The 18,119-nt window shown below is 50.2% G+C and overlaps 2 protein-coding genes across 3 annotated transcripts in view; both read right to left on the bottom strand.

Moving 5' to 3' along the window:
* Positions 1-8,561, bottom strand: part of IL6R (interleukin 6 receptor) — a 36,240-nt gene extending 27,679 nt beyond the window's left edge. The window contains 4 exon segments of the mRNA XM_053368774.1: positions 7,597-7,692; positions 7,695-7,827; positions 7,829-7,912; positions 7,915-8,561. Of these exon segments, the coding sequence (XP_053224749.1) occupies positions 7,597-7,692; positions 7,695-7,827; positions 7,829-7,912; positions 7,915-7,956 (355 nt within the window). The 5' untranslated portion in view covers positions 7,957-8,561.
* A 110-nt stretch (positions 8,562-8,671) lies between these two features.
* The window catches only part of ATP8B2 (ATPase phospholipid transporting 8B2), a 61,618-nt gene continuing 52,170 nt past the window's right edge, over positions 8,672-18,119 (bottom strand). For both annotated transcript variants that reach the window (XM_053368664.1, XM_053368663.1), the window contains 5 exons: positions 17,851-17,934; positions 15,746-15,976; positions 14,475-14,613; positions 13,364-13,494; positions 8,672-10,793 (listed from right to left, as the gene is read on the bottom strand). In XM_053368664.1, coding sequence (XP_053224639.1) covers positions 10,491-10,793; positions 13,364-13,494; positions 14,475-14,613; positions 15,746-15,976; positions 17,851-17,934 — 888 coding nt within the window. In that variant the 3' untranslated portion in view covers positions 8,672-10,490. The remainder of the gene's footprint in view (positions 10,794-13,363; positions 13,495-14,474; positions 14,614-15,745; positions 15,977-17,850; positions 17,935-18,119) is intronic.

The raw sequence follows: 18,119 nt of genomic DNA, 5'->3' as shown, positions 1-18,119 counted from the left end.
AGGGGATGACAGAGGATGAGATGGTGGGACAGTGTTCTCAAAGCTACGAACACGAGTTTGACCAAACTGCGGGAGGCAGTGGAAGACAGGAGTGCCTGGCGTGCTCTGGTCCAGGGGGTCACGAAGAGTTGGACACCACTAAATGACTAAACAACATCAAAGTTTACTCTGCACAGAGCTACACTTCCCAGCCCATTAACAAACAACAGACTATCGCTGGAAGAATTGCAGCAGCTGCCAATCAGCTATCGAGGTAAGTTCTACAGTAGGTGCCAGTCTTGACAGATGAAGCCCTATGAAGCTCAGAACAAGGATACCTGAAATATTGTCTCATGTTGTTGTTGTTGCCATATGTGACTGAATCACTAAAGGCAGTTATGTGAGAGAAAGAGCGGCCTGGAAGAAGAAGAAGAAGAAGAAGAAGAAGAAGAAGAAGAATAATAATAATAATAATAATAATAATTTGTACCCCGCCCATCTGGCTGGGTCTCCCCAGCCACTCTGGGCGGCTTTCAGCAGAATATTAAAATACAATAGTCTATTAAACATTAAAAGCTTCCCTAAACAGGGCTGCCTTCAGATGTCTTTTAAATGTCAGGTAGTTGTTTATCTCTTTGACATCTGATGGGAGGGCGTTCCACAGGGCTGGCGCCACTACTGAGAAGGCCCTCTGCCTGGTTCCCTGTAGCTTCGTTTCTCACAGCGAGGGAACCGCCAGAAGGCCCTCGCGCTGGACCTCAGTGTCTGGGCAGAACGATGGGGGTGGAGACGCTCCTTCAGGTATACTGGACCGAGGCCGTTTAGGGCTTTCAAGGTCAACACCAACACTTTGAATTGTGCTCGGAAACGTACTGGGAGCCAGTGTAGGTCTTTCAAGACCGGTGTTATGTGGTCTCGGCGGCCGCTCCCAGTCACCAGATAGATAATCTATCTATCAATCAATCAATCAATCAATCATCTATGGACCGTTTTGGGGAATCATTGTTTGGTAAGCAGAACCTGTTCTTCATCTTCCTTTTTGAAGCCATCCAATTTGGTGGCCGTCCCAGCATCCTTGTGGAAGTGAGTTCCACAGTTTAACAATGTGTTGCACTTCCATTTGTCCTGACCCTTCCAGCATTCAATTGCCGCTCTGTGAAGGGAATGGAAGGACCCTAACAACTCCCTTAACCAAATGACAGCTCTCCGGATTCTTCGGGGACGGCCAGGAGGGTGGGGGTGGAGAACCATGCCTACTTAAAGTGGTATGATACTGCTTTAAATGTATAGTGCGGACAGGCCTCTCCTCTCGGTCGGAGGCCTGCGGGTTCCTTGCCCTTTCTTGCTGTCTCTCCTCCCGTTGCTCTTGAGCTGAATTAATCTGCTTTTGGGAACCCAGCTGGGCTGGGGGGGGGGAGTGATTAGCTTCTTGGGGAAAAGGTCATTTTGGGGGGGTGTATCTATCGCTGAGTGGGCAACACGGCCCGCACCCCCTCCGCCTCTCCCTGCTGCGTTGCCGAAACCCGGGACGCAACGAAATGTCAACAGCCCAAAGCAAACAGTCCGTTCACCTCCCTGGGCTGGCCTCTTGGCCCTTCCTGGTCTTCTGCCAAGAACAGTCGGTACTCGGCCACGGAAAGATCACGGCGCTCTGCTAATCCGGGAGCTTTCATCGCATGGATTCAGGGAAGAGGGACATGGTGCCCACAACCAGGCTTAGGCCCAGACTATCTGAAAGATCGTATCCTCTCATACAGATCTGCCAGGGCTCTGAGATCTCTCAGTTCCATCACCCCCACAGTCCCAAATGGTGAGGACGTAGGACAGGGCCTTCTCAGTGGCTGCCCCCAAACTGTGGAACTCCTTTCCTCAGGAAGCTAGACTGGCTCCCTCCTTGCTGTCTCCCTGCCAGCAAGCAAATGTTGTTTTATTCCACTAGGACCCGTGAATGTGCTTTTAACAGTGCTGTCCCGTTTTCACTGCCCACATATTAATAAGATTTGGGTGTTTTTTTAAAAAAAAAATTGCTTTAATTTTATTATTACGCTTTGATGATGATCTTTTATATGTTTGTAGCTTTTTCGTTTTTGACCTGTGTTGTTTTTAATTTGCTTAAGCCACCTTGAGTCCCAGTCTGGGGGAAAGGCGGTGTATAAATAAATATCTAGAGAGTGGCGCGGATAATGCCAAGGTTGCAGGTTCAATCCCCGTAAGGGACAACTGCCTTGCAAGGGGTTGGACTAGATGACCCTCAGTGTCCCTTCCAACTTTATGATTCTATGATGATCAATATCAAACAGGTGTGGGGAGGCTCTGGCCCTCCACATGTGCCTAAACTACGACTCCCATCATCCCCTGCTATTAACAATGTTGGCCTTCTTTTAAAGCAAAGGCCTTTTTTTAAAAAAAGAAAAAGGTTTTAAAGTTGTGCTGAACTGTTTGGACACCTCTTCTTATTTTAATAGATTTAGTTTTATTTCGTTTTAATTCTGTTATGGCTTAATTCTTTTTAAACGAACCTCTTCTACATGTTTTTTTCCGTGTTGTTTTTAATTTGTGTAAGCGGCCTTGAGTCCCGGGACTGGGAAGGATGTGAATAAATATAACAGCAGCAGAAGCAGAAGCTGCACGGTTTTCACAGTATGATTTGGGGCTTGATCCTGGCATACCGAATGGCATATTAGCTACAGAAAGACAACACAACTGCGGTTTCGTTATCGACTTAGGAGGAAGAGGAGCCACACAGAAAGATATTTTTTTTAAGGTTTCTAAATCGAGCCTCCTGCCTTCTTCCTGCTATTGGTTTTCTTTCTTCAGAACTTAAAAGGGGGACTCAGGTTCGAATTCCGACACCTCCAGGTAGGACTAGGTAAAGACCTCTAAAACCCTAGAGATCTGCTGCCAATCAATGTAGACAGAGAGAGATGGACCTATGATTTGATCATTTTTTAAAAAAAATGGTTCATATCAATATAATAATGAGAATAAATAATAATAAATAATTCTCAAGAGCAGCAGGTCTGAACACATGTGATCTCTGGAAGCAGAGAAGGTCACTTTCCATTGACGACTGGAATATGGATGAGTCAGTTAAACTGGCAAATGTAATTAGTGCTGGAGAAAGTTGTTCAGCTGTCTGAACGGCTTAGGAGTCAGAAAATTGCCCGAGATCCACCAGTTTCCGCCTGTCCTTAATGTAGTTTCATTGTTCTATAGATAAGGCAGGCAAGGCGGCGTACAACACACATCTCCCCCAAGAAAAGAACCTGGAGAACTGTAGTTTTAAGGCGCTGGGAATTGTAGGATTGTCAGAGGCAATCTACGGTTCCCGGGGTTCTGCAGGGGATGCTATGTGGTTTAGATATTTGGTGCGCCCGCAACCACAGATAAGATAGCCCTTATCTTCCTCTATCCTGCTGCAACCACCATTCGGAGCCGGCGGCGCGATCATTCAAGAATCTCAAACCACTTCTCCCCCTCCAGCCTATTCTCACAGACCGAAAACTCAGAGGTGTGCGGTCTTCCCAAAGGTGAGACCCAGACTCCATTCCCACAACTGGGAAGGGGAGCCAGGATTCCTGACCCACTGCATTCCACTCTCCCTCTGCCACTTCCTGCCGCTCTCAAGCACTAACCACTAGGCGCCACATCTGTGCCGTCTCCTCCATCCAGACCCCTAAACGCCAGCCCCTTCCACAAAAAGAAAATAGAGAACCAACAATTCAGTTTCTCCAAACTTTTGAGGGGTGGGTGCACACACAATTTGCGCGCGCACAATTTGCCAGATTAAATGTGCCAAACTGAAATTGCGGAGGCTTCGCCTTTCCATTCACTGCCTTATTATCCCAATAAATCCCCACCGACAGAAAGCCCTTTGAAGGAGCGTGGTACAGTGGTTAGAGCAGCGATGGGGGGGGGACCTGGGGGCACCTTCCATATATACCCAGGCTGCAACTCAACTCATATGTAAGAAATCAATATTTGAGCATCGCAGCATCTGAACTTTGAAACTCCCTGCCTATTGATGTTACCCTTTTGTTTTACTCTTTTCTCCACCTGTTATGAACATTTTTGTTTTAGTCAAGCCTGTCTATTGAAACGCGGAACACTGATGCACGAGTTCGAATCCGGTTTTTAGCTTATGGTTGGTTTTAACAATTTGTTGAATATTTCTGGATTTTTGGCTCTTTTTAACTGGCTGTTCTTAAGACGAAACTTGACCCCAGGGTAAAAGTGTCCTGAGGCACTTCCTTAAAAATTTCATTCTGTCAGCTTAGCCTGCGTACTTCCTTGCTGTGAGGGTCAAACGATGGGAGAAGCAACAGAGAGATTGATCATAATAAATTTAATTAAGTTCATCCTGACAGGGCAGACAATCTCTTGCTCTTAAGAAGAAACATACCCCCAGTTAGCATTTCCCTAACATGCCATTTTCTCTCAGCCTAACCGACCTACAGGGCTTTTGTGAGGATTAAATGAAAGGAGGAATAAATCTAATAAATAAATTTAATACATTTCCTCCTTATAAGGCAGGCACCTCTTGTTCAAAACATGCCCCTCGGGTAAAAAAAAAAAGGGAGACCCCCCCCCTAATTTTTCATTCTCTCAGCCTAACCTACCTACAGGCTTGTTGTGAGGATTAAATGAAAGGAAAAATAAATCTAATAAATAAATTTAATATATTTCCTCCTTACAGGAAGAATTGTTTGAAACGTGCCCCCAGGATAAAAAAAGGAACCCCCCCCCTAATTTTTCATTCTCTCAGGCTATCCTACCTCACAGGGTTGTTGATAGGATCAAACGAAGGAAAACACAGAAAAAAGCTTTAAAAATTCATCCTTACAGGGCAGGCACCTCTCGTTCGAAACACGCCTCCACGATTTATTTTTAAAGGAGATTTCCCTTTATTTTTTCCTATTCTATCTCAGCCTAACCTACCCTGTGAGGCTCAAAGGGGACAGGTCGCAGGGCGCAATCGTTGAAAAAAGCGCATTTTTGCAGGGCAAAAGAACTGGGGGATTGGCTCGTTTCCACAGGATCGCGCAAATATTTAAGCCGTGCCAACCCAGCCATGCAATGGGCGAAACAAGTCTCTTTTTCTCACCCGGCTTCGGGCACAGCTGCTCCTGGTCCACCAAGCCGCTTGCAGCCGCGACCAGCTGCGCCACCCAGGAGACCCCGAGCAGCCACATGGTGCCAGGCAGGTGCCAGCTGCGGCCGCCGCCCCCCAGGCTTCTTCCAGCCAGACCCCCCGGGCTGCCGTGCCACCTTCGCCTTGGCACCATCCTCGCTCAAGCAGCGAAGCGTTTGAGGAACTGTCCCGAGGGGAGGCTGCTGCTGCTGCTGCCTGCCTGGCACGGTTGCTCTGGTTGGTTGTGCAAGCCGGGGCGGGGAGGGGGGTTGTGCAATGGGGTGGAGCTGAAAGGGGAAGCAGGGCTAGGGGGCAGAGTGACAGCGATGGGGTGGGGAAGAACCCTCCGCAAGAGAGGCCGCCCCAAAGACCTTGGCTCAGCATTTTAATTTTAACTTCTGTTTTTAAATTTGAAAGGAGAGGCGCTAGATCTCATGGAGGAAATCTGAGAAAGATTTCTTGCCGCCCAGAACAATAGAATTGCAGAGTTTGAAAGAAGGGCCGTCGAGTCCAGGGGTCAGCAAACTTTTCCAGCAGGGGGCCGGTCCACTGTCCCTCAGACTTTGTGGGGGGCCGGACTATATTTGAAAGGAGAGGTGCTAGATCTCATGGAGGAAATCTGGGAAAGGCCCTGCCGCCCAGAACCATAGAATTGCAGAGTTTGAAAGAAGGGCCGTCTAGTCCAGGGGTCAGCAAACTTTTTCAGCAGGGAGCCGGTCCACTGTCCCTCAGACCTTGTGGGGGGCCGGACTATATTTTGAAATAAATAAATAAATGAACGAATTCCTATGCCCCACAAATAACCCATAGGGACGCGGGTGGCGCTATGGGTTAAACCACAGAGCCTAGGACTTATCGATCAGAAGGTCGGCGGTTCGAATCCCCGCGACGAAGTGAGCTCCCGTTGCTCGGTCCCTGCTCCTGCCAATCTAGCAGTTCGAAAGCACGTCAAAGTGCAAGTAGATAAATAGGTACCGCTCCAGCGGGAAGGTAAACGGCGTTTCCGAGCGCTGCTCTGGTTCGCCAGAAGCAGCTTAGTTATGCTGGCCACATGACCCGGAAGCTGTACGCCGGCTCCCTTGGCCAGTAAAGCGAGATGAGCGCCGCAACCCCAGAGTCGGCCACGACTGGACCTAATGGTCAGGGGTCCCTTTACCTTTACAAATAACCCAGAGATGCATTTTAAATAAAAGCACACATTCTACTCACGTGAAAACACCAGGCAGGCCCCACAAATAACCCAGAGATGTATTTTAAATAAAAGGACATATTCTACTCTTGTAAAAACACGCCAATAGCCAGACCGTCCACGGGCCATATTTAGAAGGCGATTGGGCCGGATCCGGCACTCGGGCCTTAGTTTGCCTACCCATGGTTTAGTCCAAACCCCTGCAAGGCAGAGAATCTTTCACTCAATATAGGGTGCTCAAACCCGGAGACTTTAAGAGCTTCCTGCTCTATTAACTGAACTCGACCCCCCTATAAGAGGGCAGCTGCATACAATAAAACTGAGCTGCCTGCTTTCCAAAGGCACAGGTTTGCCCTATGTGAAGCCTCCTTGGGCAGTGGCAATGTACCTCCACACAGGTTTATTGGCTGGGAGCGGGAGTGCAAGAGGTGATGCCGTGGAAACAGTCGCGGCTCCCCCTCCCCAGAGAATTCTGGGAATTGTAGTTTATTAAGGGTGCTGAGAGTTGTTAGGAGACCCCTATTCCCCCTCACAGAGCTACAATTCCCAGAAGCAAGCAGGGGTGCCAACTTGGATAAAATATTGGGCAGGGCAGGTAAAATGGAGAGGGAGAACTAAGTACAGTGGTACCTCGGGTTAAGTACTTAACTCGTTCCGGAGGTCCGTTCTTAACCTGAAACTGTTCTTAACCTGAAGCACCACTTTAGCTAATGGGGTCTCCTGCTGCCGCTGCACGATTTCTGTTCTCATCCTGAGGCAAAGTTCTTAACCCAAGGTACTATTTCTGGGTTAGCAGAGTCTGTAACCTGAAGCGTATGTAACCTGAAGCGTATGCAAATAAATAAATAAATAATAATTATTATTATTACTACTATTACTATTACTCCTGCAGTTTGCAGCAACAGAGGTTCAGAAGCATTACAGTGGTACCTTGGGTTAAGAACTTAATTCGTTCCGGAGGTCCGTTCTTAACCTGAAACTGTTCTTAACCTGAGGCTTCCACTTTAGCTAATGAGGCCTCCCACCGCCGCTGCCACGCAATTTCTGTTCTCATCCTGAAGCAAAGTTCTTAACCCAAGGTACTATTTCTGGGTTAGCGGAGTCTGTAACCTGAAGCGTATGTAACCTGAGGTACCACTGTACACCTGCTTGACCTCCTTGGAGGAAAGATGGAGATATAAACATCACTCCTTTCCTTGGCATGATCCTGGCGGGGGTTTCCCTTGCGCTTCTTCTTCCTCCTACTCTCGAGTAGCCCAACATGCAGGAACAGTGCGGTAATAAATCTCCAACCTACTTTGCAGCCACGAGATGGGAGGGTGGGCGACAGAGCCGGCAAAGAAGCCTACCCACAGTTGAAATCTTGACACCACAACGTCCAGATTCGCTGGTTGCCATCAGTGTGTGGGTCTGCTTGGGACATAGGTGCCAGCTCCCTGGGTGACCCAAGCACCCACGAAATTCCCCACGAAGGTGCCTGGCACCCACAAAATTTGGTGCCAGGGCCAAACACATCGCATGGCACCCAGAGCAGGCCTGGAGAACCTCCGGCCCCCCAAAGCTCCCCACCTGGCCCTCAGGACTCTCCTGAGGCCTCCACCACCCAATATCTTACTTTCCTTCTGGGATTCTGGCTGAAATGTGCCCTTGACAGCATTTAGCAAAAACCAATGACTGCCAAATGACTTAACCCCCCACCAGTTTATGCCAACAGCCAGTCGAAGGAGTGACCTCCTGGGATTTGGGGCGGATGTGCCTTTCGCCCCCTTTTCTGGACTTCCTGTCATTTAAGCAACAAACACAAAAAGACACGACGGCAGCTTTTTTTGGTCTTTTTTAAGAAAATGCAATTTCTCTTTATACCCATAAAATGATACAATTCTGCCAAGTATAGAAATATGTAATAAATTATATGGAATGTCCCTCGGTCCTTGCACGGCACGGCTGCCCTGCTTATAAAGCCCCTCTCACCCTGCACCCCCCAAAAAAAACACACAATAAAAATAAGGTAGTCCATGGCAATCCGCCCCACCCCCATTCCTAATGAACTTTTCTCTTTGGTATCGAAGTCGGGTTTTAGGCAAGAAGGGGGACGGGTGAGAGGCAGAGCTAAAATGTTGCCGCTGCAAAAAAAAAGCCCCCTGCCTGTGCCTCTAAGATGGGGGGGGAAATAAAATTTGGGGGATATACCAGGAAACTTCAAAAACTGAGTAGGGGGTGGCCCAAAGTCACACAGCAGAGTAAGGGAGGAACCCACCCACAGATAAATCTTAAATTTACTGGCTTTTCCTTATTCCGACAGTGGCAAGGAAACTTGAGGCCTCATAGGCCCCAACATTTTGGCCTATGAGGCTGTTGAGACTGTTGTTTCGGTCAAACTCAAGACTGTGTATGTGTGCGTCTATATAGACACAACAGAGGTGTATGCATTTTAAAATTTGCCATTTAGGATTGAAGTGCAAGCCAGTGAGAGAATTACATGCTCGAAGCAGAATTTGAGGCTATCAAATCCTGACTTTCAGGCCCTGCTCATCTGCGTACGAGGCTGGTGATCCTCTTCGTATCCACTCCAGAGTCAGACTGACTGAAACGAAATGTGCCTAAGTTGGTCACAAACATTCGCTTCAGTAGGTCTACTCTGAGTAGGGCTATCCTTACATACAACACCCCAGTTCCTAGCATATTTCTGGAACAATTCCACGAGGCGCGTCCTCACACAGCGCCTCGCCACAAGTGCCTGATTTATTTTAAAAATGAACTTTTGCAGGACAAGTAAGCCATCGGGACGTTTGCCAGAATAAATGTTGCTTTGTGGGAGGGTGGTGAGGAAACTGGGTGCCAAGGGCTCGACGCCCTCTCACATCCTCTGCGGTCTGCAGTAGCAAAGCCCCGAGCTGAGCTCAAGGATGGGGGAAGCTGTGGCCTGAGCCCAGCCGATTCCTCATCCTTGGCCAGCAGCACAACAGGTGAAGCCCCTTGTCTTCCTGCTCTCAGCCCAACATTTGCCCAACCCAGTTAGCTCTGCTGTGATGGGTGGGCTTCTGTTGGTGGAAACCAGAGAACCGGCAGAGGTGGTTGGTTGGATGGGTGTTTAACAGGAGGGAGCTGCTTGCAAGCCGAGGTCCTACGTTATATAAAAATATTTTTTTTCTTTTTCTTAAACTATTTCCTGCCTTGGGAATAGCAGACCCAAGGGTGTAGACTCTCTGGGGTGCAGACAAGAGGGCAAACCAAGCGGGTTCTTCGAGGGGGGGGGGGAGAAAATAGCCGATGTGTTTCAAAGCTTTCCCCCCGCAATCTCTTTCCCCGAAAGAAAAAAGGCAATCCATGCTCCAGGCATCTTGCTGGAGGCTAGCAACCTCTTGTCCCCGAATTCTTCTCCCTCGCACTTGGGGTGGCACAGCTCCTGCGGAAGCGGGCACCAAGGACCTCCCAAGCCGTGCCAGTCCAACCTTGTCCTTTAAACACCGCTGCCCAGTGCCCGAGGGAGGCACCCCTAGAGAACTTCCAATGCCAATGTGGAATAGAAAAAAATAATAATCTTTTTTTTCTTTTCTTTTTTTGTAAACGTGGATCGTTTTCTTTCATATAGATCTGTATATATATATATTTTAAAAAGACACGATTAGATGATAGGAGGACAAGGCATGGAGGGCGGGTCGAAAGTGGGGTGCAGGGCCCCCGCCCCCCCAATCTTTCGCCCGCCGCCTCTTGATGTGAGGCTGCAGCCTCCGACGCACCTTTAAGCGCCCCCAACCTTCTTGCGCCTCCAAGCCAGATACATTCATGTGCGGTTCAGGGAGATGTCACTGGGTTTTTCATTCTTGGAAGAAGAAAAAAGACTCCCTTTTGCACAACAGTTCAGGGTAACATCAGTCTGAGGGTTGTGTGTGTGTGTGTGTGTATGTGTGTGTTTGGGGGTTACACCTGTGCACCCCGTACCCCAGCCAGTGACCTGTTTGCCACTGTAAGCCAGCAGTCAGTTATTCTTATGATTATTATTATCATCAACTTTTTGGTTATACGGCCGCAAGCCTCCTAGGCCTCCTCGATCCATCCGGTAAGATCCGCATCTCTGCGGCTACCGGGGGGGCCCATTTTTGGCCCGTGGGGCAGCCCTCCCCGCCCCTCCTGAGGCAGGGAGTTCCATCCGTTGCATGTGTCCGTCTGTCTGTCCGGGGACCTTCCTCCTCACACCTTCAGCGTCTTGTCTGGCCCACCCCCACTAGGGCTGCTGGCCACGCTGCTGTCGCCGCCGCCACCGCTGCCCTTCTTCTTGCGCAAAGTCTCGATCCAGCTAGCGCTGGGGCGGCCGCTGAAGCTGGAGAGGGCAAGGGAACTGAGGCGCATGTTCTTGCCGGACATGATGAGCTCTCCGAAGCCCTCCTGGTGGGAGAAGGCGTAGCCGGAGCGGCGAGAGCCCGCCCGGCCCACCCTCCCCATGCAGCGGTGCTGGGCTTTCTGCTTCTTCCTCACCAGCTGGGTGTAGCGCACCTGAGGGGGGGGGAATGAGAAAGCGGGGAGGAGGGGAGAGTCAGAGGCAGCAAGGAAATCTGGTTCCCCCCCCTCCTTCGTGGGAGCACCCATCAATCTCCCCGTCCCCATGTTCCTCACGACAACCCTGTGAGGCACGTCAGGTCGAGAGAAAGTGACTGGCCCCAACTTCACACCTGGGGAGGAGTGGGGATTCAAACCCAGATCTCCCAGGTTCTAGTCTGAGACTTTTAACCACTACGCCAGGTTAAAGGCCTAGGCTGGGGCGGTCTGTACTCTTTTAAGAAGTAGGAGGCAACTGCCCAGGGGTTATGAGTTTGAACCCCACGTCGGACAAAAAGATTCCTGCATTGCTGGGGTTGGACTAGATGACCACCGTGCTCCCCTCCAAATCTGCAGTTCAACGATTCAGCGATCTGAAGAGTGCTAGATGATTGAGATTCAGAGTCTCCTGCTCCATCAACTGAGTTACGCCACTTACTGTTTCGGACTACATCTCCCATCAGCCCCAGGCAGCGCGGCCATTGTGTCTGTAACCCTATGGCCATGCCGGCTAGAAACTCATGGGAGTTGTAGTCCAGAAATGATCGTGCCGGCTGGGGCTGATGGGAGTTGTAGTCCAAAATAGCCACGCCAATCAGGGAGGGTGATGGGAGATGTAGTCCAAAACTTATGGAGGGCATCTGGTTGGCCAAGGCTGGCCTTGCCCAATATGGCTGCTGGCAATATCCCAAGGATTTGGGCTGCGGACTTAAGTGAACTGGCACCTCTCAGAGAGGGCAGACAGATGAGGCCTGCTATCAGTTATACGAAGCAGAAGTTTTAATGTGGGATTATAGAATGCTTTAGGGACGCGGGTGGCGCTGTGGGTAAAACCTCAGCACCTAGGACTTGCCGATCGTCAGGTCGGCGGTTCGAATCCCCGCGGCGGGGTGCGCTCCCGTTGCTCGGTCCCAGCGCCTGCCAACCTAGCAGTTCGAAAGCACCCCCGGGTGCAAGTAGATAAATAGGGACCGCTTTATAGCGGGAAGGTAAACGGCGTTCCGTGTACTGCTCTGGCTCGCCAGATGCAGCTTGTCACGCTGGCCACGTGACCCGGAAGTGTCTGTGGACAGCGCTGGCCCCCGGCCTCTTAAGTGAGATGGGCACACAACCCTAGAGTCGGACACGACTGGCCCGTACGGGCAGGGGTACCTTTACCTTTACCTTATAGAATGCTTTATGCTCTGGTTGGCGGTGGATGGAGGAGCCTTTGGGCATTTTCTGCATGTAGCTACCTGGACAAGAGTGCCGTCAGAACCCTTGACGTGCCACGACGGAGTGGCAAGGGCGGGTCACTAAAAGAGTTGCATCCAATACGCAGAGAGATTTTGTACAAAACAAACCCTGAATATCCACTGTTGACATAATAGATAACAACGAATACAGAAATGGTTTTATTCCAATCTCTCTGCGCTCTGGTTATGCTCGACAGGTGTTGAGAATCATATTGAGTTGGAAGGGCACCACGAGGGTCATCCAGGCCACCCCACCCTGCAATGCAGGATATTTTGCCCAATGTGGGTCTCGAACCCACAACCTTGAGATTTAAGAGTCTCATGCTCTACCTGCTGAACCATCTCATTCTTTTTTTTTTGCTTGCATCAAAACATATTTATTTAAAAATATATATACCGTATTTTTTGCTCTGTAAGACACACTTTTTCCCTCCTAAAAAGTAAGGGGAAATGTGTGTGTGTCTTATGGAGCGAATGCAGTCTGCGCAGCTATCCCAGAAGCCAGAACAGCGAGAGGAATCGCTGCGCAGTGATCCCTCTTGCTGTTCTGGCTTCTCAGATTCAGAGTATTTTTTTTCCTGTTTTCCTCCTCCAAAAACTAGGTGCGTCTTATGGTTTGGTGCGTCTTATGGAGTGAAAAATACGGCAATTAAAAAGAGAAGAAAATTTAGAACCTGAGTTTGCCAGGGAGAGTGGGGACTGGCAGACGGACAAGGTGTCTACCTTGCAGGGAAAAGGAAGGGAGGAAGGAAGGAAGGAAGGAGGGAAGGAAGGAAGGAGGGAAGGAGGGAGGGAAGGAAGGAAGGAAGGAAGGAAGGAAGGAAGGAGGGAAGGAAGGAAGGAAGGAAGGAAGGAGGGAAGGAGGGAAGGAAGGAAGGAAGGAAGGAAGGAAGGAAGGAAGGAGGGAAGGAAGGAAGGAGGGAAGGAGGGAGGGAAGGAAGGAAGGAAGGAAGGAAGGAAGGGAGGAAGGAAGGAAGGAAGGAAGGAAGGAGGGAAGGAGGGAAGGAGGGAGGGAAGGAAGGAAGGAAGGAAGGAAGGAAGGAAGGAAGGAGGGAAGGAAGGAGGGAAGGAAGGAAGGAAGGAGGGAAGGAAGGAAGGAAGGAAGGAGGGAAGGAAGGAGGGAAGGAAGGAAGGAAGGAAGGAAGGAGGGAAGGAAGGAAGGAAGGAAGGAAGGAAGGAAGGAAGGAAGGAAGGAGGGAAGGAAGGAAGGAAGGAAGGAAGGAAGGAAGGAGGGAAGGAGGGAAGGGCCTCTCCCCCATCTTCCATTTGGGATCCCTCTGCACCTAAACTCACCGTATCTGAGAGCTCAGGCTTCAGGTCCAGCTTGAGGAACCTGAAGGCGACCACTGGCATGATGCAGACTATGGTGGTGAGGCCAATGGTCAGCCACACGGCAGGCTGGGCTAGTGTGTTCTGGGCATTGCCTGGGCAGAGGAAGGAAAGCAAGAGGTCAGGGAGCGAGGGAGAGATTCAGAGGCACCTCTGATCTGGGAAACAGGGGAGCTCACGACAGCCTGGACACCAGGTCCCCCTGCCGTCCCCTCCCCTGTACAAAAGCGTAAAGGAACTTTCCCACTATGCACCTTGGCCACCTCGCAGAAATGTCCCCTTTGTGGCTTTGGGCCCTCGTATTTACGGGACCGCCTCTCCTGCTATGCCCCGCAGAGGACCTTAAGGTCCATGAATAATCATAGTTTAGAGGTCCCGGGCCCTAAGGAAGTTCGATTATCCTGCACCAGGGCCAGGGCCTTCTCAGTGATGGCTCCGACCTGGTGGAATGCTCTGTCTCATGAGACCAGGGCCCTGCAGGATTTAACTTCCTTCCGCAGGGCCTGAGCTATTCCGCCTGGCTTTCAACTTAGCCTGATCTTTTATTCCCCTTCCTTCCCACCCCCTCCCCCTTTTTATGAAGATTACCCGCTCTGGGATCCCACAGCTAATTCTCCCCTGGCCTCCTTGCTGGCCCAAATAGGACTAATTTAGCCAGCTAGCCCTGGTGATCATCTAATGTTTATTGGATGGATTTTCCCCCTAAATTGATTTTTGAATTCTGAATTTATTGTTATTTACGTTTTATACTGTATTTTATGCTGTTTTTTCTTGCATCAGTTAAGTGTTTTAAATTTGTTGTTAGCTGCCCTGAGCCCGGTTTTTGAACCGGGAAGGGCAGGGTATAAATAAAAAATTATTATTATTGTTATTATTAATGCACGGCCGCTGGCCATGCAGCAGAAATCTCCCAGAATGCACAGCCCTTGGGCCCCAGTAGAAATCTCCCAGAATGCACCACCTTTGTCAATAATAGTTCTGCAACGAGGCAAGAAAATGAGGTATCTGTGAGAGAGGGCAGGGCGGAGAGAGAGGAAGTTGTAGACCCAAACAGAGAAGCAGTCTCCAGACTCACCCACAAAACGGAACTGGTTGGGGAAGAGCTGGAAGAGGCCGTCGCTGTGCATGGCAAAGAGGATGGCGAAGTAAACAGCCAGGCTGCCCCAGATGAAGAAATGGTTGATAGCCGTCCAGAATCCTGTATCCAGGCCAATCTGTTGGGGGGGGGGAGAGAAGGTCAAGCAGAGCATCATGGGGGCGAGGGACGGCACAGGCCCTTCCTGCTGCCCCACAGTGTGAGCCACCGATCTTGGAGAAAGGTTCCACTGAGCATATGTGGAGTGCTTTCCCCTCACAACCAGTGGTGCAGTGGCAAATTCAGAAACGCAGGGTCCCTTCCTGATTTTCACAGTGACACCCCCTCGCAGCCAAGCCTCCTTTCAAGATTATACAGTATAGTGGTACCTCGGGTTAAGTACTTAATTCATTCCGGAGGTCCGTACTTAACCTGAAACTGTTCTTAACCTGAAGCACCACTTTAGCTAATGGGGCCTCCTGCTGCCGCTGCGCCACCGGAGCCCGATTTCTGTTCTTATTCTGAAGCAAAGTTCTTAACCTGAAACACTATTTCTGGCTTAGTGTAGTGTGGAACCTGAAGCATATGTAACCATAAGCGTATGTAACCTGAAGCGTATGTAACCCGAGGTACCACTGTAAACTCATAATAACGCAATACAGTCATACCTCATGTTACGTTTGCTTCATGCTACGTTTTTTCAGGTTGTGTCCCCCGGCGACCCGGAAGTACCAGAAAGGTTTACATCCGGGTTTCGCCACTCGCTCATGCGCAGACGCACAAAATGACGTCACGTGCATACGCAGAAGCGGCGAATCGCAACCCACGCGTGCGCAGACGCGCTGCTGTGGGTTGTGTTCTTTTCATGTTGTGAACGGGCCTCCGGAACGGATCCCGTTAGCAACCAGAGGTACCACTGTAATTATAATTGGGGATGCATTGCAATGATCCCCTTTCACCAATGCCAAGGGCTAGTAGAAAATCTCCCAGAATGCACTGCCCTTGGCCACCAAACAGAAATCTCCCAGAATGCACTGCCTTTAGCCCCCTAGCAAAATATCTCCCAGAATGCACCACCCTTGGCCCCCTGGGCTCATGCAGATGCAAATACACCTTGGGTAGAACAGCTGTTTTATTCACAGCAGATAAGAAGGAGTAAAAAGCCAGGACTTGTGGGAGATATGTATATATATAAATATATCTATATATATAGATATGTAGATATATGGATGTATATGTTGCTGTTGGGCTGGGTGGGTTTGTTGTCCTACCTGAACGCTGACGACGATGACGAGGGAGGTCGCCACGGTGACGGCAAAGGACTGGTAGTCGGCCAGGTGGGAGTTGTCGCTGAAGACCCCGTAGGGGATGAAGAACATGAAGACGGAGGTGTAGATCCCTTGAGCAATGCAGATGAAGAACTCCCGCTTGTTGAAGAGCAGGTTCAGCTGCCCCGGTTCGTACAGCTTGGGGTACTCCAAACTGCGATGCTCAGGCACATCCTAAGAAAAGGGAATGGGATAGGGCTAAGCCTTTAGGCCTGAGGGCAGGACCACCCCGAGTGGGGCACGCAGGCCAGGGACGGACAGGGACAAAAATCTGGTGTGGCACACTCAACGCAGACTCGCCAGAGGGGATAGACACACACGCACAGAGAGACACAAACCAGAAGAAGTTGGCCATTCTGGAAAAGGAGGCACTGCTCTGTCAATATCTAACTCAAGAGGTTCCCAGAGTGGGCAGCACTGCCCCCCCAGGGGATGTTGGGATTACCTGGGGGAGGGTGTTAGTATATGGTTACCAGATTTTTTTCAATGAATCTGGGGACACTTATTTTATTTTTTTTGAAGCTGAGTAGCTACAGGGAGTCAGTAGTGGGGATGGCAAGGCAAAAGACCCTGGGCCCAAGCACACATGCATATTGTATAAAGGTGCAAAGCCCTTCTATTGCACCCTGTGAAACATAAATGAGCAGAGTTTTTAAAAGACTGGGCAACTGCCACCCGCCCACAACTCCTGAGCCTCCCCCGATCAGTCAAAACAAAGGGGGCAGGGGGCAGGAGATCTGTACCACCGGACGTCCCCAGTACAGCACACAAGAGACATCGTATGGGGACTTCTGGCGAGGAAAAATCGCAGGCGCCACGGCAGCGAGCAGCTCCTGAAGCCAGCCACAGCCAACTGCGCTACGAGGCTGGCTCCAGGCTGCTGAGGCTGCCATTGTCACGTTTCCCAGGGACAGATTTGCAAATCCGGGGACTGTCCCCGGGAACTGGGGACGTCTGGAAACCCTATGTTAGGAGGCAAGGGGGGTGCGTGGGGACGCTGGAGGTGTAAAGGACTTTGAAAAGCTGGTATCGCTGGATCAAGCCCATTCATTGTGTTGAATTAAACGAAATAGTTCTAACTGGATTTTGGATAAAAGTGCCATAATGCAACTTTTATCTTCCCCGGTGGGTCGTGCAAACTGCTGTTCTGAGTGATGCTTTTTATAGGTTAGGGAGCACTGGGGAATTGGTCTATGGAACCAGGGGGCAGTCGCTCGAACAGTTTGGGAACCACTGACCTAAGCTAAGGATCTAATCCACTGATCTAACCCTGTGGCCCTTGCTGGACTTGCAGTGTCACTGACCATTGGGGCCGGCGGGAGTTGGAGTCCGACAACATCTAAATGCCCGTGGGGTTCCCCACCACCACATTAAAGGTAAAGGGACCCCTGACCATTAGGTCCAGTCGTGGCCAACTCTGGGGTTGCGGCGCTCATCTTGCTTTATTGGCCGAGGGAGCCGGCGTACAGCTTCCGGGTCATGTGGCCAGCAGGACTAAGCCGCTTCTGGCGAACCAGAGCAGTGCATGGAAACGCCATTTACCTTCCAGCCGGAGCGGTACCTATTTACCTACTTGCACTCTGACGTGCTTTCGAACTGCTAGGTTGGAAGGAGCAGGGACCGAGCAACGGGAGCTCACCCCGTCGCGGGGATTCGAACCGCCGACCTTCTGATTGGCAAGTCCTAGGCTCTGTGGTTTAACCCACAGCGCCACACCCAACCACTTTACCCCCCTGTAATTATGTTTGAATTTGATAGTTCAATAGGAAGAGCATGAGACTTTTAATGTCAGAGTTGTGGGTTTGAGCCCCACAATGGGCAAAAGATTATGTTGGACAAGAAGATGATCTTCGTGGTCCCTTCCAACTCTATAATTCTAGGATCCCTGATTGGTTGGGACATGACAGGTGGGGAAAACTTGTGGTGCCCACACCTGAGAAAGCCATGGGTTCGCCGCCCCTGCCACTGGTCCATCTCGCTCACAGCAGCCTTTGCCAATCTGATGCCCTCTAACCGCTGTATCACACTGCGGAATTAACATGACTGACCTGGTCAAAGACACCCATGGCGAGCACTGGCAGCGAGGTGTAGACAATGTTGTACAGCGTGATGAAATATTGATCGTAGACAGTCTTTGAAAAGAGAGAGGGAGAAATTGAGAGACCAGGGAGAGGAGAACAAAAGGAGTCTTTGCTGCCCCCTGCAGGCCCGCTGGTGTAAAACAAAACCCAGTCACTCAGCTGGGTTTGCTGCATTTCCAAAACATTTTACAGTAGCTTTTTGGGGGGACGAGGAGTAGGATTTTCAAACCTCCAAC

Source organism: Podarcis raffonei, chromosome 16, assembly GCF_027172205.1.
Source record: "Podarcis raffonei isolate rPodRaf1 chromosome 16, rPodRaf1.pri, whole genome shotgun sequence".
In the NCBI taxonomy this organism is placed as follows: Eukaryota; Metazoa; Chordata; class Lepidosauria; order Squamata; family Lacertidae; genus Podarcis; species Podarcis raffonei.
Note: the sequence above shows the minus strand (reverse complement) of the source record. Positions and strands in the feature narration are given on the sequence as shown.